Source organism: Dicentrarchus labrax, unplaced genomic scaffold, assembly GCF_905237075.1.
Source record: "Dicentrarchus labrax unplaced genomic scaffold, dlabrax2021, whole genome shotgun sequence".
NCBI lineage: Eukaryota > Metazoa > Chordata > Actinopteri > Moronidae > Dicentrarchus > Dicentrarchus labrax.
Genome location: NW_026136722.1, coordinates 19314478 through 19334283, shown reverse-complemented (window position 1 = coordinate 19334283; position 19806 = coordinate 19314478). Strand labels below are relative to the sequence as shown.

General features: G+C 39.6%; 3 protein-coding genes across 11 annotated transcripts in view; 2 read left to right on the top strand and 1 right to left on the bottom strand.

Moving 5' to 3' along the window:
• LOC127356631 (nuclear factor 7, brain-like) overlaps nucleotides 1–19806 on the top strand; it is a 192625-nt gene that overhangs the window by 130240 nt on the left and 42579 nt on the right. For 2 of the 8 annotated variants that reach the window (XM_051388564.1, XM_051388566.1), the window contains exons 1-2: nucleotides 7025–7163; nucleotides 7374–7822. The exons of 1 other annotated variant lie outside the window; for it this stretch is intronic. In XM_051388564.1, coding sequence (XP_051244524.1) covers nucleotides 7391–7822 — 432 coding nt within the window. In that variant the 5' untranslated portion in view covers nucleotides 7025–7163; nucleotides 7374–7390. Of the gene's footprint in view, nucleotides 1–6212; nucleotides 6314–6703; nucleotides 6758–7024; nucleotides 7164–7373; nucleotides 10298–19806 lie in introns of those variants that run through there. 5 more of the 8 variants (XM_051388562.1, XM_051388563.1, XM_051388565.1 and 2 more) reach the window with 5 other exon arrangements.
• Nucleotides 1–19806, top strand: part of LOC127356652 (nuclear factor 7, brain) — a 181119-nt gene that overhangs the window by 129868 nt on the left and 31445 nt on the right. The gene's annotated exons all lie outside the window — the stretch shown is intronic.
• gsg1l (gsg1-like) overlaps nucleotides 1–19806 on the bottom strand; it is a 56713-nt gene that overhangs the window by 34535 nt on the left and 2372 nt on the right. Inside the window, exon 2 of the mRNA XM_051388654.1 lies at nucleotides 2585–2632. Within this exon, the coding sequence (XP_051244614.1) occupies nucleotides 2585–2632 (48 nt within the window). The remainder of the gene's footprint in view (nucleotides 1–2584; nucleotides 2633–19806) is intronic.

Sequence of the window (19806 nt, the reverse complement as noted above, 5' to 3'; positions counted from 1 at the left end):
CCTGCTTTTATCTGCAGTTCGGAGGAATCTGGAGGAGGTAACTGAGAGACTCCCTCATTATCCAGCACATTATATTCTCTTCTGCATGAGGGGTCGTATTAAAAACAGGCCACAGATTAGTTAACCTGTTATGCTCATTTCCAGCTCTATATTCGTAATCTGACTACACAAGAGTAATCATTCACTCTTCAAAGCATCCGTATTTGTCTTATACTGGCCCTTCGCGCAGGTTCATCAGTTCATCACCCTGTTTATCCAACATAGATATAATGGGTTTCATCATATGCTGGAAAACCTGGAAATTTAGAGACTAGGTTTCCAGTGATGGAAATTGATTTAAATGACCAAATATCTTGGAAATAATCTAAACTGTACTTGCGGGTTTAAAAGAGGGGTCTTCCACCGCCCCTTAGAAGTACGTTTTTCAGGTCTGCGGGTAAATCCTCTAGAAATGGTGACCAAACCTTCAGATATAGCTCTTCTACTCCTTTTGAGACAATCTATAATCTTTCACCAGGGTGGGAGTGTTTAAAAATCTCCCTGTACCAAAGGGTGACATTTGGCTGGAGTCTTTGATCCAATTGTGCAAGATGCACACTTTCGAGCAATTAAACAGAGTTTCTCAAGGCGTTTGTAGTGTGATGTAATCCCCTTGATGAGAGGCCCAAAAGGAAAACTGGAAAATATGAATCACCTTATACAGTATCTCTAGTACAGGAGCATCAGGGCCTCAAGCTCCTAGTCCATCAGCAGCAGTTAGCTGTTAGCAAATAGCTGCAAGTACATGTCCATCAGTAAGCTCACAACTTAAAGAGCCCTTTCTGCAAAACTTGAAGGGGTTAGTCCTGACTCCTTATGGTGACTCGGATAACTTGGACAGACTTTGTAGGTGTGCTCAGTCGTCAGATGAGCATATGAAGAAATCTGTGATTAGCCGCCGTTGGCTAGTCACATCATCTTGAAAAAGATGTTGTTTGTTTTTTTGACTGTTTGAACTCGTTTAATATTAACATCCGACAATATAACTTTATATATGTGATGGAAACCAGGGACAAGCATAAAGCTTCTCCTTCAAACTGCCTTTATGATTAAAAACCAGACGTTAACAGGTTTAACACCGTCTCCTGAGAGAAAATCAATTAATTTGTGAAGTTAACATAAACAGCAATGAAATGCTGTGCCATAAAGTAGGCCTGTGTTCCTCTGATAAGGTAAATCTCTTGTTCATTGTTGATGGAAACGTAAAATCATTTTCTTGTGACAACTTTAGAAAATTGGCTTAAAATTTTGATGTGAACATAAGGCATCGTCCTCCATTTTGTTGGGGTGCGGGTTCCTCTAACTTCCATAAATCAAAACTGACAACACAGTGGGAAAAAAGCTGAGCTTGTTTCATATCAATTAATACATGTCAGTTTCCTTCTACTTCCTCCTCCGTCAATATAATCACAACGAAGGCCTCAGGATGCTTCAGATGAACTGCTTTTTGGGTCGTCTAAAACAGAGGTTTTCTAAATGGGAGGCGGTTTCACGGGAGGCTGACCGAGGTGTTAGTACCCTAATTCAGCTCAACTCTAACCCTAAAAACATAACCCGTGTACTTTTTGTATTTTTGAAAGCTATTTTATCAGGAACATTTTCATTGAAATTGTTAGTTTTAGCACTTTAGCACTGCCTAGTTTGACAGTTTGATCTGAGTTTGGTGCGTTGAGCTGGACGGACTCACTGAGAATGAGCTGTCAATCACAAGGTAGCCCCGCCCTAAAGCATACCCTGCTTTATGGTCTGTTTTACTCTAAATGGGACCATCAGTTACTAAATGAACATCATGCTGTATGGAAGAAGACTGAAACTAGAGACTGAGAGCAGAAACTCATCAGGAAACTGTTTACTGAGCTCATCAATCAACTGAGAAGTCGCTCATTTCTCCATAAGACTGAATGGTATCAGTTTATATTGCAACCAGTGGAGCCGCCCCCTGCTGGCTGTTACAGAGAATGCAGGTTTAAGACACTTCATAGACCTGGAAGCTCTGTCCATTATATAGACTGTCAATGCTCAAGACTAGCAGTCACCACTATTCAGGATTCAGAGAGAAAAAGGCGCCAAGTCAGGTCAGGAGGACGAAATGCTTTAAATTATTGTTTGGCAGTGTAAGGGTTACACATTTTTACAAATACATGAATCATTTTAGAGCTACAACAATGACAAAATGTTAAAAAAATAACTTATTATTTATTTATTATTTATTTTCTGGAGAGGATCTACCTTTCTGGTGACAGAATCAGACAACGTATCATTCCCCATCACGTGACTGTCTGTCCCACCCACCCGCTCACCTGCTCCACTATACCCTCCATCTTACACCATTACAAAATCCAGAATGTAACAAAGCCATTACAAATCACATTTTCTTCTCTGCAGGTAAATATGTCTGAATATGGTTTTACAGATGAAAATAAGCTCCTAACAAACACAGAAAGAGGATATGTAGGATTTTTTTGCCGTGGTTTTCCCTCGGCCTTCCGAACAGGTGGGGAGCGGCAGGGAGTGGCGGCGATGCCTAATGACGGTCATTACTCACCTCTCTCCGACGCCGGGGCGAGATCAATAAAGCTCCGACACTTCTCACCTGAGAGAGGGGGAGAGGGGAGAGGGAGATGGAAGGGGGAGAGGTAGAGAGGGATGTAGAGAGGAAGAGAGGTGGGGGAGAGGTGAAGAGCACGAGTTGGAATGAGCTGGGAATGAAGCAGAGAGGGAGAGTGAGAGAGGGGATGAGGATGAGGTAGAGGTAGAGGAGGAGGGGATTAATGAGAGGAAGGACAATATGGATATGAATGCACAGGGTGGAGAGAAAAGGATGAAATGAGCGTTAGTGTCAGTGCGTCAAACCGATAATACAAACTAATAAGGCATCAGGCTGACAAACAATAAGAGCCAGTGACTTCTGAATGTCACTTATTCCACTATCCAATATTCAGGAAGTATTCAGTTCATTTGTTTAACTAAACCCCTAAATTAGCTAGCTCCCTCCCTCACAGCAGTACAGCTGCTGGTAGTCAGAGCTAACGGAGCTAACAGAGCTAACAGAGCTAACAGAGCTAACCAGTCACGAGCAGCTGCTGTCAGACTCTGCTGGAGCTTTTACAGTCACTAGAAGCACATTCATGGCCGTTTGTAAAACAATCTGTGCGCTACCTGTTGTACGTTGTAACGGTAGCTAAGCTAGTGGCTCAGAGAGGCTAACTCTCTAGTGTCTGTGGTACACTGTCAGGCTAATGGCTACATAGCAGGCCACAGGTCTTACAGGAATTGGTTGGTGATGAAAGTGTCCAAATTAAATTGTAATAGCCGGATTTCAACCTGCCATTTTTATAGCAAAATATTTTCCCCTATCTTTAGCAGAAAAAGTGGTTTTCGGGTTTGATTAATCTTTAAAACATGATTCTGAAGCATTTTACATGTTATTTATATGTATACATTACTTTTTATTGCCATTGTGTGAACAGGCTAGCAAAAGCATCATGGCTCCATCTGTGGATATCAGTGGTTGAAGAGGGCACAAATCAATAAATGAGAAATGTATTTGGGAGCATGTCTGGTTAAGACCTTTAAAAGTGAGCAATACAATTTTTAAATCAATTGGAAATCTCACAGGGACCCAGTGCAGGGAGGCAAACACAGCAGTGATGTGATCGGGCCTCCCAGTAACGAGTCGAGCAGCAGTGTTTTCTATATAACAGCATGTACCACTATTTGAAGAATGGCAACTGATCAAAAAGACCTGATTTTGGAGGTAAAATTAGAGATATATGTATTTCATATATTTATTATATTTTGTATTATAATCTCAATCTGAAAAGTATACAATAACTGCTGTTGAATAAATGTTGTAAAAAGTACAATAAGTTACTTAGAGGTAGTCTCTTTATTCAGATAAGTTACACATTTTAAATAAGTTTGGAGAAATGCTGCATGAGTGTAATATACATAGTTTTAAGTTCCATTAAGCAGCTATCAGATAGTCAAAGCTGTAGTGAACAGTGAGTATATGGTATTTTTCCTCACATGGTGTGAGTACAGTGTTCATTGTAAGGAGTGTTTTGCGATGTGCAGCATCATCTTACATTTCTTCTGGCACTCTCAGGCTGCAGAGAGTTGATCAGAGCTCGGTGGGACCCTGCCGGTCGCAGATCAGCGGCCACAACACGAGCCATAACTCAGTCTCTGCAGTGTCACAGGCAGCAGGCAGGCCCATCCATAACCAGCCCAAACACCCGCACACTGCCATACACACTGAACCTCCCCCCGAAACAGCAGATGAAGACACTCTGTTTGTCTCCCGGATACCGAGGATAATTTCAGAGACTTGAACTGAAAACTACAGCGAAATACAGCAGATATCATCGTTGCTGTTGTTTGTTCTAAATCATGAAAAAATTAATACAGATGGGACTACAACACACAAAAACAGACACAATATTTTTTTACACAGAGAAAGGAAAAACTTTAATTTACATTTGCCAAATTAACAAGAAGGGTCACACGAGTAAGAAATGGTGGTAGACCGCATTTCACAACATCGTTTCCCCAAACTTAACAACTCTGTGATGAAATGAAAAAGATGAAATCTGTGATTTTTCAAGGGAGTCTGGGGCTGATTTGAATGCATGTAAAATACCAGGTGATTTATTTACTAATCACCTTCATCCCGGTTAGGATTCCTTCAGTGTTCATGGTTCAGGAGGTTTCTACCGGGAGCCCAGTTATCCACAGAGGTCTCCTCCTCTCCAACACAAACAGACCCGCTGATTAAAACCACTAAACACACTGAATAAAGCAGTTCCACCTTAAACACACTGAATAAAGCAGTTCCACCTTAACAATCACTGCTTCTCCCACGCTGTTGGACAGACAAAGGACGTCCCGGAGGGGCTGCGAGCCGAGCTGCTGCTAACGTTAGCTCAGCTTGTTTCTCTGATAACTTAAGATCCAGACGTCCGATGACTAAAACCCTTCATCCGGTTCAAATCTAGAGTTAAAAAGCACCAAGATCTAAACATGGATGGTAACAATGTGGCTTCAACTGAATAAACAGTCAAGAAAAACTGACCAGGCACAAAGGGGATATGAGGCCATCGACAGGCGACCGGTGAAACGCAGCGTTACCTGAATAAACTGACAGATTATCCCAAATGTTCATCCCAGAGAAATCTAAATACACAACTCAACAACATACAGCACATAGCTCGTGTGTTTATAGACATTTTAATCAGGAAATGTTACATATTATAGCCTGTTGACTCTCACCCGACTTCAGAAATGTTCTGGTTAATTCAGTAGCGTTATGTGACGTAGTGCTCAGTGAACACAAAAGTATGTTACAAGCATTTTTGCAGTCAGTTATATTTTTCTTTTTGTATCATATCAAACAGTAACATTAGCAACAAACAGACTCAAACAAAGCAGTAAAAAAACTTGGTGAAATGCAGTTTGTTGTCCACCCCTAATCCCAGAATACAGCATGTTGTTTAATATACTTTGTTATAATCCAATGAACTGTTGTAGTGCTCCAACACCTGAGAGCTCTGGTTCAAAATGGCTATGTTGTTTGTAGTCGAGTTGGGCCTCTTTCAGGGAGTCTTGTTCCAGTGTAGTCCAGATTTTGACATTTTAGTGGAAAGTATTTGAATTGTTCTCTCTGCATAGTGACCGCCCTCTACTGGTTGAAACTATTGCAGTTTCATTTTATTGTTGGCTGATCTGGAGGAAGGTGACATATGTGGTGGCAGCTTTAATCACCAACCAACTCCTGATTATATCAGACCAACTTAGAGTCTGACAAGAGTTACTACTGGCTGGTTTGATCTGTTAGTGTGTTGCTAGCTTAGCTGACTTTACAACACAAGTACTGCACAGAAACATTTACAGAAAGCTGTAAATGTTCTTCCAGTGACTGTTAAAGCTCCAGTGGACTCTGTGTTTTTGTGTTTTACACATTAATATGAGTAGAAAATGAGGGGGGAAAATTTGAAAATACCCCAAAATATGTAGTAGTAGTAATATGTTTGAAAATATTTTTAAAATACCCAGAATACAGTTACTGGTGAGCTGAATCTCAGGAATGGGTCTTGAAGAACTACACTTCCCAGAGTGCACCAGCAGCAGCAAACTGGCTGATTGTCACATGATCAGTCATTGTCACTGATAGAGCACCTGTGAAGACATGGAGGTTCTCAGTCATTCAGACAAACAATTCAGAGAGAGAAGACGCTCCAGGTTCACTCATAGGTTCAGTCCAAAGACGCCAATGGTCGGTGAAATGTTTTGTTTACTTTCATGGTGTTTGAAATGCTGCTTAATATGTTCAAGTTTATGTTTAACTGCTGTGTAGATTGGTTAAGGAACACATTGCAGCATTGACTTCATTGATTTTGTGGAAAATGGGATTGTGCTAAAATAATATTTCATTTTGAGTTAGAAAAATCAAAAGTATAAGATACAAAAGGATAGTACAAGGTTAAAAATGTTAAAACTTTACTAAAAAAGTTGGAAAATTCATGAAATTAGATTTTTCTTTATTCCATTTAAAAGGCTTAAGTGGTTAAGTCATTTAAAATGTTTAATTAAATGTTTAAATTCATTTAAAATTCATTAAAAATGTTAAATTAAAATTGTAACTTTTGTTTCTCTGTCTTTAAAGGTTTACAACCTAATTTACTGAACAGACCAATCAACTGACAAAGCCAAAATAAAAGTGAGTAGGAAATTTGAGTTGTCCCTGTGTCCTTTGGAAGTTGAACAGGAGGAGGACTTGACAGTTACATTTAATTATTTATTAACCAGTAAAATGATGAGAATCATGATGAGAATCATTTTACTAAAACATCCAAAAGATATAAGTGAAATATAACTTTGACTTTATTGAGTGATTGTTCTTGATTTTTTAAAAATATGATTTAAAACAAAGTAAATCACATAATCAATTTGCTCTGGTCATGTTTTCTACGTTACCTGATCTCAGAGCAGTGTGATGGATCATATTTCCCTTTAAAATGAGACACAGCAGTCAGTTGACAAAGCTCCGCCCCTTATTGACATCACCTGAGACCAACCAGGAAACAGGTTGTTCCTGTTCAGTTCTCACTGAGGAGAGACAGACGGTAAGATTTACCTTCATTACAAATCTGTGACTTTAACTGAGGGAGAACAGTTACAGGACGGAGTACTGAAGTAAACTGAAGTAGTTCAACCTGCTGCTGACTGAAATAAACACTCAAAGACTCAAAGTGAAAGTAACTGATGCAACATTTTACAGCAGGGTGAGGAAACACACCTGACTTCCTGTTTAACGTGCTGTTTGCTGTTTCCAGCTGCACTCAGAGACAAAATGGCTTCCAGATTAGAGGAGGATCTCTACTGTCCGGTCTGTCGTGATGTCTTTAGAGATCCTGTTGTTCTGTCATGCAGCCACAGTTTCTGTAAAGACTGTCTGAAGAGCTGGTGGACAGAGAAAGAAACACGTGAGTGTCCAGTTTGTAAGAGAAGATCTTCGAGGGAAGAACCACCCTGTAATCTGACTTTAAAGAACCTGTGTGAGAGTTTCTTACAGGAGAGAGATCAGAGATCTTCAGAGGCTCTCTGCAGTCTGCACTCTGAGAAACTCAAACTCTTCTGTCTGGACCATCAGCAGCCAGTGTGTGTCGTCTGCAGAGATTCAGAAAAACACTCCAACCACAGATTCAGACCCATTGATGAAGCTGCACGACATCACAAGAAGGAACTTCAGGAAACTCTGGAGCCCTTAAAGGAGAAGTTAAAGGTTTGTGAAGAAGTTAAAGTGAAGTTTAATTTAACAGCAGAACACATGAAGGTCCAGGCCCGACGCACAGAGAGGCTGATTAAGGAGCAGTTTAAGAAGCTTCAGCAGTTTCTAGAAGACGAAGAGGTGGCCAGGTTGGTTGCGCTGTGGGAGGAAGAGGAGCAGAAGAGTCAGATGATGGAGGAGAAGATGGAGGCTCTGAGCAGAGAGATAGCAGCTCTTTCAGACACAGTCAGAGCCACAGAGGAGGAGCTGAGAGCTGAAGACGTCTCATTCCTGAACAACTGCAAGGCTGCAGTGGAAAGAGTCCAGCAGCGCCCCCTGCTGGAGGATCCACAGCTGCCCTCAGGAGCTCTGATAGACGAGGCCAAACACCTGGGCAACCTGACCTTCAACATCTGGAACAAGATGAAGGACATGGTCTCCTACAGTCCTGTGATTCTGGATCCAAACACTGCTCGTCCAAGACTCATCCTGTCTGAAGATCTGACCAGTGTGAGAGGAGGAGAGAAACAGCAGCTTCCTGATAATCCAGAGAGGTTTGATTGGTACTGCTCTGTTCTGGGCTCTGAGGGCTTTAACTCAGGGACTCACAGCTGGGATGTCGAGGTTGGAGACAATACAGTCTGGTTTCTGGGTGTGTTAGCAGAGTCTGTCCAGAGGAAGGGAGACAAACTGTCTGGATTCTGGGTAATATGGTTAAATAAAGGTAAATACTCAGCACGGTCACCATCAGCTCCACCAACTGATCTTGTATTTCAGAAGAAGGTCCAGAGGATCAGAGTGAATCTGGACTGGAACAGAGGAAAGTTGTCGTTCTCTGATCCTGATACTAACACACACATACACACCTTCACACACACTTTCACTGAGAGGTTGTTTCCATACATTTACACTGTGGATAAAGTCCCACTGAAGATATTACCAGTGAAGGTCTGGGTGACAGTGGAACAGAGCAGTTAGAGATAAAGAGGATGATTATATTCATGATGTTTATTTCTTAAAGAGAAAAGTCTCTGAATTGAACCTGTTAAACTGAAACCTGTTCCTCATTATTCCAACACTGCAGGAACAGACACATATTATTAAATATAATGAAATATTCTGGTATTGAGCAAAATCAGCGAATTTCTTTTTCTTAAAACCATTATGAAAATCTATCCACTTAAAGGCTGTAATATTGCAATTAAAACTAGAAAAATGCCAAAATTGAAACCAGTTGTGCTTATTACAAGCAATTAAAACTCATTAAGATTATTGAAATAAGCATTTAAGTCACTTTATTGAGCTGAATTTAAGAATGTGTCCTCTTTTTTAAATCTAAGATTAATAATTAACAATCTTAATGAGACACAATTTCTTCAAACAGCATAATAACAATCAGTGACTTTGTTAAATGAAGGAACCAGAAAATTTTTTTTTCAATGTTTTTCTTTTGTTATTTTGTTTGAAAATAGTCTTTATTTGTTTTTTTTCTGATCTTTGTTTGGTTTTCTTTTAATCGATACTTTGTCATTTTAAATTAATCTTTATTATTTTGACTGGAAGACCAGCAACCAGTTTGTGGAAGCTGATGGATCCAAATAACAAAAGTTTCCAGATTGTTTTAATTCCGCATATGAAATGTTCACAATATGTAAAATATGTTTAAATGATCCAAAATATTTGAACAATGTTGTAATTGAAAACTATTAGACTGCCTTACATAGAGTGCCTTTTACAATGTAATGTTTATAATTCAATTTAATTCAATTTTATTTGTATAGCGCCAATTCATAACAGAAGTTATCTCAGGACACTTTTCAAATAGAGCAGGTCTAGACTGAACTCTTTATAACATTATTTATACAGCATTATAACATTATTTATACAACATATAACCTGTGAGTTACACTGTCTCTTGTAGTAGTTCTTTAGGTTGTTTATACAATAGCAGAGATTCCTCTTTAGGAAGTAAGAAATTTATTATTCATGTTAAAGTCACAAGAGCCGTAGATTAATCTCTCCTGCACCTGGTGGTACTCCTGAAACCATTGTTATTTGACGACTCACAGGCGCCGACTGATAAGGAACGGAGACACTTTGTTATAGTTATGTGGAGACCTGACCTTGCTCTTCCCTCCTAATTTAGCTGCTACTCTGATTGTATTTCTTGCAATAAATTTCAGTCAATCCAACGAAAGACAATGAATACACAATGACATACTGGGTTTGATGTCTTTAATTCAGAAGCTCACCAGTGAACAAGAACATTTCCATAAGATGATTCAGGCTGTAACAGTGTTTTCATTCAGTTTCCATCAGTTGAATTCTGCTGTTAGTCATTTAGTCAGAGGAGAAGTTCTTCTATTTAAGGTGGACGTCTCATGTTTAAGGTGGAACGTGTCAGTTTGGGTTCAGACTGTACGTAATGTTGCTGATTTTAAAACATTAACATTAATGCTGAATGTACAATTCTGTTTTTCATCAATATAATAAAATCAATTTCATAAAAATATTGTCTTTACTTTGGTGCCGTATTTCTAAATCCATTAATCTCTGATAATAGCAGTAACAGTACGTCGTAAAAATGTGGCATAAACTGGATAAAACAGCTTCTGGCAGTCAACTACAACAAAGCACAAAGGGGATATGGCGCTATTGACAGGCAAGTGGTGAAACGCAGCGTTACTTGAATAAAATGACAGATTTCTCTAAGTTTGAACATTGTTGGAAACATTTGGGATAATGGAAAAACTCAACTCAACTTCATATAGAACATAAAACTAGAGTTTATACACTGTTTAAAGCTTAAATGTTAACTATCATAGCTTTAAATCAAAATGATAATAACCACAGCTTAAAGTTGGTCTTCCCTGTTGTAAATACTGTTTGACTAACACTGCAGAGAAACTCATCTGAGGTTGTTATTCATGTTTTCCAAGGATAAAACTTGAGGGAAGTGGGGAGAGAGGAGCGACGAGGAAGCAGATTCACGTATTGGTGAGCAGCAGTGAAAATGTGCTACAGCCAAAAGGTGAGCAGCACAGCGTTTGATTAGGACATGAATCTAAAATGTAATTAAAGAGTGAGCGGGCTTGTCTGTGACCTGACGACAGCACTAACTAACAGCACAATCAGTATTCCTACGCCTTCCCGCTGCACGTGGGAGACAACGGTCCTCTAAAATGTCAAATAAACCAAAAAAAAAAAATCCCAGTTATCACACTCAAATCAGGTTGTAATGGAATAGATTCATTTTAAAGAGGCTTCAGGTGGTTTTACATTTCTTTTTCTTGTATATTTAGTTCACAGTCCCAACTCTCACTGTCACAGCCCTCATTCATTATTCCCTCGCCCTGCAGCCAGCAGCTCTGCAGTCTGTTTAATCAGTGATCCGATGTCATTCGGGGCTAATTGCAGCTGTAATGAGTATGAATGGTTTTGTGAAACAACGGCCAACGTACCATTACTCCTACAGTTGAGACTCTGCCTGCATTATTCAGACCGGACACACTGAACCAACCTGAATAAGAACAAACCTCCTTCGATGTAGCTCAGCAAATATACTCTCTCCAGGTCTTATTTACTCCATTTTATCACTGCAATCCTTTATCAGACTAATGAAAAGTCCCCATGAAACAGATATTTACGTGCTTCCTGTAAGAATCAAACCTCTAGTAGCAGTAAAATACTAGTGATTGGACAAATCTGCAGTAAATTTTCAGCTGATTCTCTTCAAGCATCCAGTTGGTCATTCAGGGCGCCTTATTTAAGCTGCTTTAGCCTGCCGACCTTCGCTGCTTCCTCTGCAATCAATGTCATTTCTGTTGCCATTGATGCCTGCTCTGTTTTGGACCCTAGGAGGGTCTTTGCTGCTGCTCTCCTTATCATAAGTTTTCCATGCATGCACATAGAAGGGCAGGGAGGTCCCAGAATAGACCCATACCGCCAAATATAACATTCTGTATTTGGAAATAAAGTTTTCTTTAACAACAAGGTCCTGTCTGAACTGCAAGGTTACACAGACAGAAATGTGTTAATTGCTGTGATCACAACATTGCAGCTTCCTGGAGGAACTAAAGGTTAGAGATGTGAGCTTGTCCCCGGACTGACAGGATAAATCTGGGTGGGGGAAAGTGAAGAAGCAGCACTTGCCCCTCCTTCATTACCACCACTGACCCTTAACCCCAAACGCTCCGGTGGCAGCAGATTAGACTGTGGTTGCACTGAGCAGCTTCCAGGGATCAATGTGTAACAGTGTGAATGTGATCGAGGCGTTCCTGCAAAAGAGAGGCTTCCTCAAACTGAAAGAGTGAAAAAGCAAACGTTCAAAAAATGGACCTACTGAATAAAATCTGTCCAGTCAGTTTAAACAATGTGAGCTGGAAAGCCTCCAGTTAGCAGGCTGACCTCATTTTGCTGTATTTTGCTTTCCTGTATGAATTTCCCTTTGAGGAATCTTCATATTATCAGTTAACACACTGCTGTTGCTAAGCTTGAAGGAACCAATAAAACAGTAGACAGGCCCAAGTATATTAAACAGTACCTTTTAAATAATCTTTACTTGACTTAATGAAACGGTCTGCTGAACGGTGCATTCAGTTTACAAGAAGCTCAGTGAACTTTCTGCACACTAAAGCCTTTTTTTTGGGAGCAACAGACTCTGTTCTCATTACTGCTGTTAAAACAGTATCGAGCTGAGCTGCTTACGAGTCTCTTCGCCAGTCGTGCCAGATTGTAGTGATGTAATGAAGTTAGTAAGCCTCGCTGAAGTGACGGCATGTTTTTTTTTTTTTTACTTAACCTTTAATTGCCCAGAGTGCCAACAGCAGGATGGGATGATAACACCAAACAGATATAAAATCACCAATCTATGTATATTTAGGTTAAAAAAGTTCAGTCTGAGCCTTGGGAGAGTCTTTTCTACACGTCTGACTTTAACCGTCATTTTTAGATGATCTGAAGGAGACAAATGTGAGGCCGTTTTTTCACAGCAGGCTGCTTGTAGAGCAGAAGGACGGTGAGAGCGGGGACATTGAGGAGCAGCACAGTGAGACTGATGAATAGAAGCAGTAAAGTTGTACGACATCAATCAGCCTGACCAGGCTTCAATAACACCGGGGCACCGAGAGAAGATGCAGAGACTGAAATAAGCTCGTACTGAGAACTGAAAACCCAGTTGAGGCTCTGGATGTCTTAGTGCCCGAGGCGAAATATCATTTTGTGCCACTTTAACACGTTCCCCCGGCTCTGTTTGTTTACAGGCTTCTGGCAGTGTCATCACATTTCTTATTTAGGGATTATTGTCAGGATAAGTTGGCTGGTAAGTAAACAACAAATATTTCTATGTATAAAGGGGGAATGTCACTGTTCCAGGGATATATCATAATATAAGATGAATAATTAATTTATAATTAAGGGTGCTTAGAGCTAAACAGCGGAGCTGTGTAGGGTATATTTCTATTTCTACAGCCCTGATTTCACCATTATAATTCCACTTCATTATCCACCTTGTTTTGGTGTTTTATCCTTAACTCACAAAATACTTGGTACACTCAATTTTTCCCCTCACACACACCGACTGCCTCTCTCTGCTCCTCTCTCCATGTATCATACAGGCTAAATGTGTCTGTCTGTTCACTTTATTGCTCAGCAGTAAGTTTTATAAAGTCGTCCAAGAATCGCCTGTGAATCCGTTACGTGGAGGAGCCTTGTTAACAACGCCGCAAATCGAAAACAAAACTGTTGATTTACCTGCTCTGTGCTTGTAAAACATCTATAAAATGCTACAATGAGTTCTTCACTGTTAATATACCAGCAGCCTGCACAGGTAAATCTATGTTTGTCAAAGGCTGAATAACCTATTATATGGCTATTATAGATATCAACCAAACTAATGCTCCGAGGCGAGACGGGCAGCGGTGAAGAGCCGCATGCTCACCACCACGCCACTGCAAGTGCAACAAAAACTCTTTGTTAGTCTTTCCAACAATCACCAACTCTGGTTTGGTTGAAATAAATCCTTAATTCACCAGTTGGATGCACTAAAAGCTGCCACTGACAGACTCAGGTTGTTATTGTCAGTGTCTGACAGCATTATGGAAAGGATCCCTACAGAGATAGACCTTTAGTTTAACCACAAACAGCCGTAATATCACTATCACTCTCCACCAGACTCCAGAGACAAAAACACTAATTTTACCTTTGGATCATCGTAACTTCATTCAAAGTGAACAGAAACAGAATAAAACTCATTAAAAACGTCTCTGTTAGTGTTTCCAACAATCACCAACTCTGGTTTGGTGGAAATAAATCCTTAATTCACCGACGTAGATGATAAAAACAGCAGTTTCAGTCGGAGCAGACCGGCTATGGAAACAAACCACAGAGAGGCTGCGATACAACACAGGCAGAGGGAGAGAGACACCATGTGACTCTGTATCTTTATATAGAAAATATAATGTTGATGTTTGAAATCTCATATATATATTACAAACTATGTAAATAAAAACATAATATGAAGAAGCAATCATGACAAGTATGAGGCTAGATTTAAACTGTGTGTAGGCTGCTGTTTATTACAATCTTGTCAACTGAAACACAGAAATGTAAAATAATTTTGAAAATATGTAATTTGTTGTATTTTACAATACTTAAAAATAAAATGTACCTTGCTAAGAAAAGCATGCTAATAAATAATTGCTGTATTTTACAGGCAAGCACAAAAGCTTCCTCTCACCAGGAATAATTAATAAATGTTTAATATTCAATACCTGGAACACCAATGACAGTCTTCTAATATGTGGATCATTTTGTTCCTCATGCAACAGGAAACACTTTAAAGCTTTTTGACAATTGCTACGCCCCCAATAATAAAAGACAGAGAAAATCTTGTATATCTTAAATAAAACTCACTGCAGCATAAACACCCGACACTTCCAGATGCTTCAGTGCTTCTTCCTTAAATCAGTGTTCATTTACATTGTCAGCTTTAAAAATGTACACATTAATATCCGTATAGGTGGGATTTAATTGGGAGAAGGGTGTAATTACATTAGAGCGGCATTTATATGCAAATAATTTTCACTCCCTAATATGTTTTAGTGAACGCAATGATGCTCAGAATATGTTCTATGGAAACTGTTGTTTGCAAGAAGTGTGATATCACATACAGAGGTGGATGATTGGATGGACGCACTCAGGACTTTTTCAATAAATAACAAAGACAAAAAATTTTTCCTGTCTTTAAACGAGTTTAAAACTAGTTTTATTTGTGTCCTCCAGATACCAACTACTTTTTTTTACTGAGGATCTTTTTGCTTATTTTTATTTTTATTATATAACCTGTGTCAATCAAACCAACACGTTCTCACTCCAAAAGAGTCTTGACAGCTACCGTTTCTTGTTTTTGTTTCTTCAGCTTCTTAAGCTTAATTGTATGCTGTTATCTTTTGGCTGTCATTTGTCTTGTTCTGTTCATTAAGTTGTGTAATTTCTGTCGCTGAGGACCTCCTTGAAAACAAGATGGTTCATCTCCAGGGGTTTTAACAATTCATCAATTACTGCCACTTGGTTAGTGGCCGTCCACAATATGATGATGAATTTATGATATTAATTTAATTATTTAAATCTATCTATCATCTATCCATCTATTCATCTATCTATCTATCTATCTATTTTAACAGCAGCCTGTTGAATATAAAACAGGAAAAGCGGTAATGATTCTGGATGTGTCAGAACAACCAGCAATATTTCATTCCTCTCCTGTCGCTGCCTGAACCCCGCCGTGTCTTCATCCCCTGAGTCAGAGTCCTGGTCGGAGCCGCTGGACATCAGATATTTTAACAACAAGCAGCTGATGTACGAGAGCGAGAGCAGGCAAACCTTCATCAGTAGGGCTGCTTTTGTTTATCTCGGGTCTTCATTTATGAATGATAAATGAAGACTAGCGCCACCTGCTGGAATGTATGTGCTAGCTGTAGTCGGTGTTATAGAGTCACTTTTTGGCCAAGACACAGGCGGCTTTTGTCACCGCTAGTTCTTGGACATACAAAAGATCGTACCTGACAAATCAACGTTGACTTTTGGAATAGATCTTGGTCTCCAGGATTAAAGTCCTGCCAAATGCGGACTGTCTCGTAATGCACCTTCAAACATACGGTTAGTTTATATAGCTACGATAAATTTAAGGACTAACATTTCTTCTGCAGGCTCGAGTGTAAATTGTAAGCTATAAATATACAACATATTGTGTTTATGTTTTCTTCTCCCAATTACGTACTCTATTACTTCCACTTCCACCCTTGTGACTCTCGTAAAAAGCTTTATAAACTGTCTGCAGTCTGGAGTTGTTTCATATTCTGAGTTATGATGTTTATGAATTACTGAGCCTGAACATGTTTGGAAGTTAATGAATGTTAATCAGTGATGGCTGGTGGCTCGGTGTGTCTGTCATCTCCTCAGGATGTGCTGCTGTCGCTCGCTTCTGCTCTCATATTTACAACTTTACAGATGGTTTCAAAGGAAACAGAAACAGGGGAGAGAAAGGATGAATGAATGAGAGATAAAGCGAGAGGGATTCACACTTTAAAACTCTCTGCTCTGTGATATAACGTCAAAACCGTCTTTATCCTGCGGTGCCAGAAACACCAAACGGTCATAAAAAGAATGGTGTATAAATGAGACCTGTAAGTTCTCATTTATACACTATTTACTATTTACTACTGTTTACTACTTACTATTTATTTAGTTTAAAATAAAAACTTTGTTTACATCACAACCACCGCTTTTTGTACGATAAAAATAAAAAATAAATTAAAAAGACCGAAAACACATATCAAGATCTTAAATATCAATTTGATTTGATGACAACCACAAATCAATATAATCAGTGGCCTAGACAGACTGGGTCGAAGGTAAACAAGCTGCTGTTACTAAACTTTTGTTTTTTTCACTATTGCTAAAAAATATGAACAATAGATCCTTTAGAACCTGTGGAACATCATTAAAATGCCAACAGGAAGGTTACCATCTAAAACCAAAACCCTTGATTGGCTAAACATCTTTTAACTTTCAAAATCACAATCACAAAACGAAATCCGCAAAATCTGCTCCATAAAATGAATTTAATCATTGTAACCGAGATGTAAAACATCATCAGAGTGCGATAAACCATGACGTCCAGGGCATATAGGTAATTAGGTATAATATTAGGTACAATAGAATAATAATACATATATAATAATATACATTAGGTACAATAGGTCAGTTGTGTGAAGTTCTGCCACAGTTAACACAAATTCAGCCAATTCCTGTGAATTCTGCACAAACTTGAAATGTTCGTCCACCTCAACCCCACAAAACAAAAACACGACACCAAACCACAAGAGATTTTATTCTCACTGGAGCAAATTGCCTTTGATGAATTAAAAAAATAATAATAATAATCAAAAAGCAACCATTTTGATATTTTTTTCAAAAAAAGCATAAAAATTTCGCACAGTGGAATTTTTTTTAGAAAAGCTACTGTGAAATCAGACATTTTATAGCTGCAACTATCCCTTAAAAAAAAGTCCACAAAATCTTGGAGGGACTGGAGATACGTCTCTGGCTGCAAATGAAGCGGAAGTGACAAAGCTGCAGTTCCTCTAACGGCCACTAGAGGCTGGCTCCAGCAGTGAGTCAATCTCCTTAAGGCCCAATATTGGCATACACAACTTTACAGCAGAAATAAAACCTGTTTACAGCCTGATAGAAAAAACACTTTTCTGTGACCCTGTTCATAACTGTACGGCGGGATGAAGTTTTATACAACTAACCCCTTTAAAATATATTAAGGCTTAATAGTAATTCATAATTCTAACAATTATGTTCAAGAATCTGCTTCGTTATATAGATAAAATGCAGAAATAGTGTTTGATGAGAGTCTTGACATATACAGCTTACTGAATCTGACACTTAATTTTTCAGTTTTGGTCGCTGGTCCAATGTGACGTTACTGTAAACTCATTCCATCGCTGCGGCGAAGCAGAACCGCCGTTTGTGTTTATTAATCAAATCTACGAGCCCACAGAAGAAGAAAACAGGAGGGGTTTTATCTCCACTTCCTGTTACTTTCTGCTGTTTACAAGGTTCATTATTGGAAGGTAGGTCAGCCCAGGTTATGTGAGTCATTAAGAGTTTAATTCCCCTCTGCTCCTCACTGTCAAACCAAACTCCATTCAAAAAACAGCTGTTTTAAGGAAGTAAAACCTTAATTTCCACCATCAGTGAGACTCTGATTCTCTTCAGTCTACAGACACAATCTGCTCACATTGACTCAGTAACATCATTAACTAACCTGTGAGGAAGAGTTGGACACAGACACACTCACTGACTGTCTGTCATTAACTAACCTGTGAGGAAGAGTTGGACACACACACACTCACTGACTGTCTGTCATTAACTAACCTGAGGAAGTGACACACACACACCACTGACTGCGTCATTAACTAACCTGTGAGGAAGAGTTGGAAACAGACACACCACTGACTGTCTGTCATTAACTAACCTGGAGGAAGAGTTGGACACAGACACACTCACTGACTGTCTGTCATTAACTAACCTGTGAGGAAGAGTTGGACACAGACACACCACTGACTGTCTGTCATTAACTAACCTGGAGGAAGAGTTGGACACACACACACCACTGACTGTCTGTCATTAACTAACCTGTGAGGAAGAGTTGGAAACAGACACACTCACTGACTGTCTGTCATTAACTAACCTGTGAGGAAGAGTTGGAAACAGACACACTCACTGACTGTCCCACAGTTTAACATTTTGAACCTCTTTGCCTAAAGCCACAGATCTTTTATTTTACTGTCCTTCGTTGTTTAGGAAAGTAAAGAAGCTTTCAGGCAGTTTTACATCATTAGTTTCACGTGAAAGAGCGTTTGAGGACAAGAAAGTGGCGTTTGGCTGCTCTCATCTATTAGCAGGCGGAGTCAGGACTGCCAAGGCGACGAAATAACATTTATTCTACATAAACTATAAATACTACAAAACATTGATGAATGAAATGAATAACTTCTTATTTTGCTGTCATATGCAGTGATGACTGATGGGTAATATGTATGTACACCACTGGTGCAGGAAGAGGTTAACATTCATGAGCTGGGAGAAGCTGAATCATTCAAAGTAATGATAATAAAGTATATTTGCTTCATAACGGTCCAGACAACCACCGTCACACATTCTGAACTTGTTCCAGACGTAAACAACTGAATAAAACATTTAAGTTGAGCAGGAAATTCACCACATTTCCTCCTGGTGGGTTTTCCTGTACAGTTCCTCACACAGCAGCAGGAAAAATCACCATTATTCAAAACGTTGTTTAAAGGCGCTGCTCGCCCACGCAGGTGTTTGATTCCGGCTGATTAGAGCTGATCTCAGGGTGAAATTGGACGGAGCGACGATGGGAATTGGGAATGTGTTTGGTGGTGAGGGTGGGAGGGAAACGGGGGGGGGTGCAGGTGGCGTATGAGGCGGTAGGTTGTGAATCTTTATCAGCTGATGGTTAAAGAGCAGCAGGTGGTGGAGACACTGCGATTAACATTAAACTTTAATCTTTTAAACTGTCAGCAGAGACACAACGGGACCTTTTACTGTCTGGATTCAGCCACAACAAACTAAATATGTGTTTATTAGGCTGTGTTTGTGCTGCTCTGAGTGATCTCCACAGTCTGTATCAGGTACAGAAACACCTGTGTGGGGGTAGTGTGCAAAGTTGTTTCTCTGATAACTTAAGATCCAGACGTCCGATGACTAAAATCCTTCCTCCGGTTCAAATCTAGAGTTAAAAAGCATCAAGATCTAAACAGTGGATGGTAACAATGTGGCTTCAGACTGGATCAACAGTCAATGTATGACAGCTTCTGGCAGACAACCACAACGCTGACGCAGGCACAAAGGGGATATGACGCCATCGACAGGCGACCGGTGAAACGCAGCGTTACCTGAAT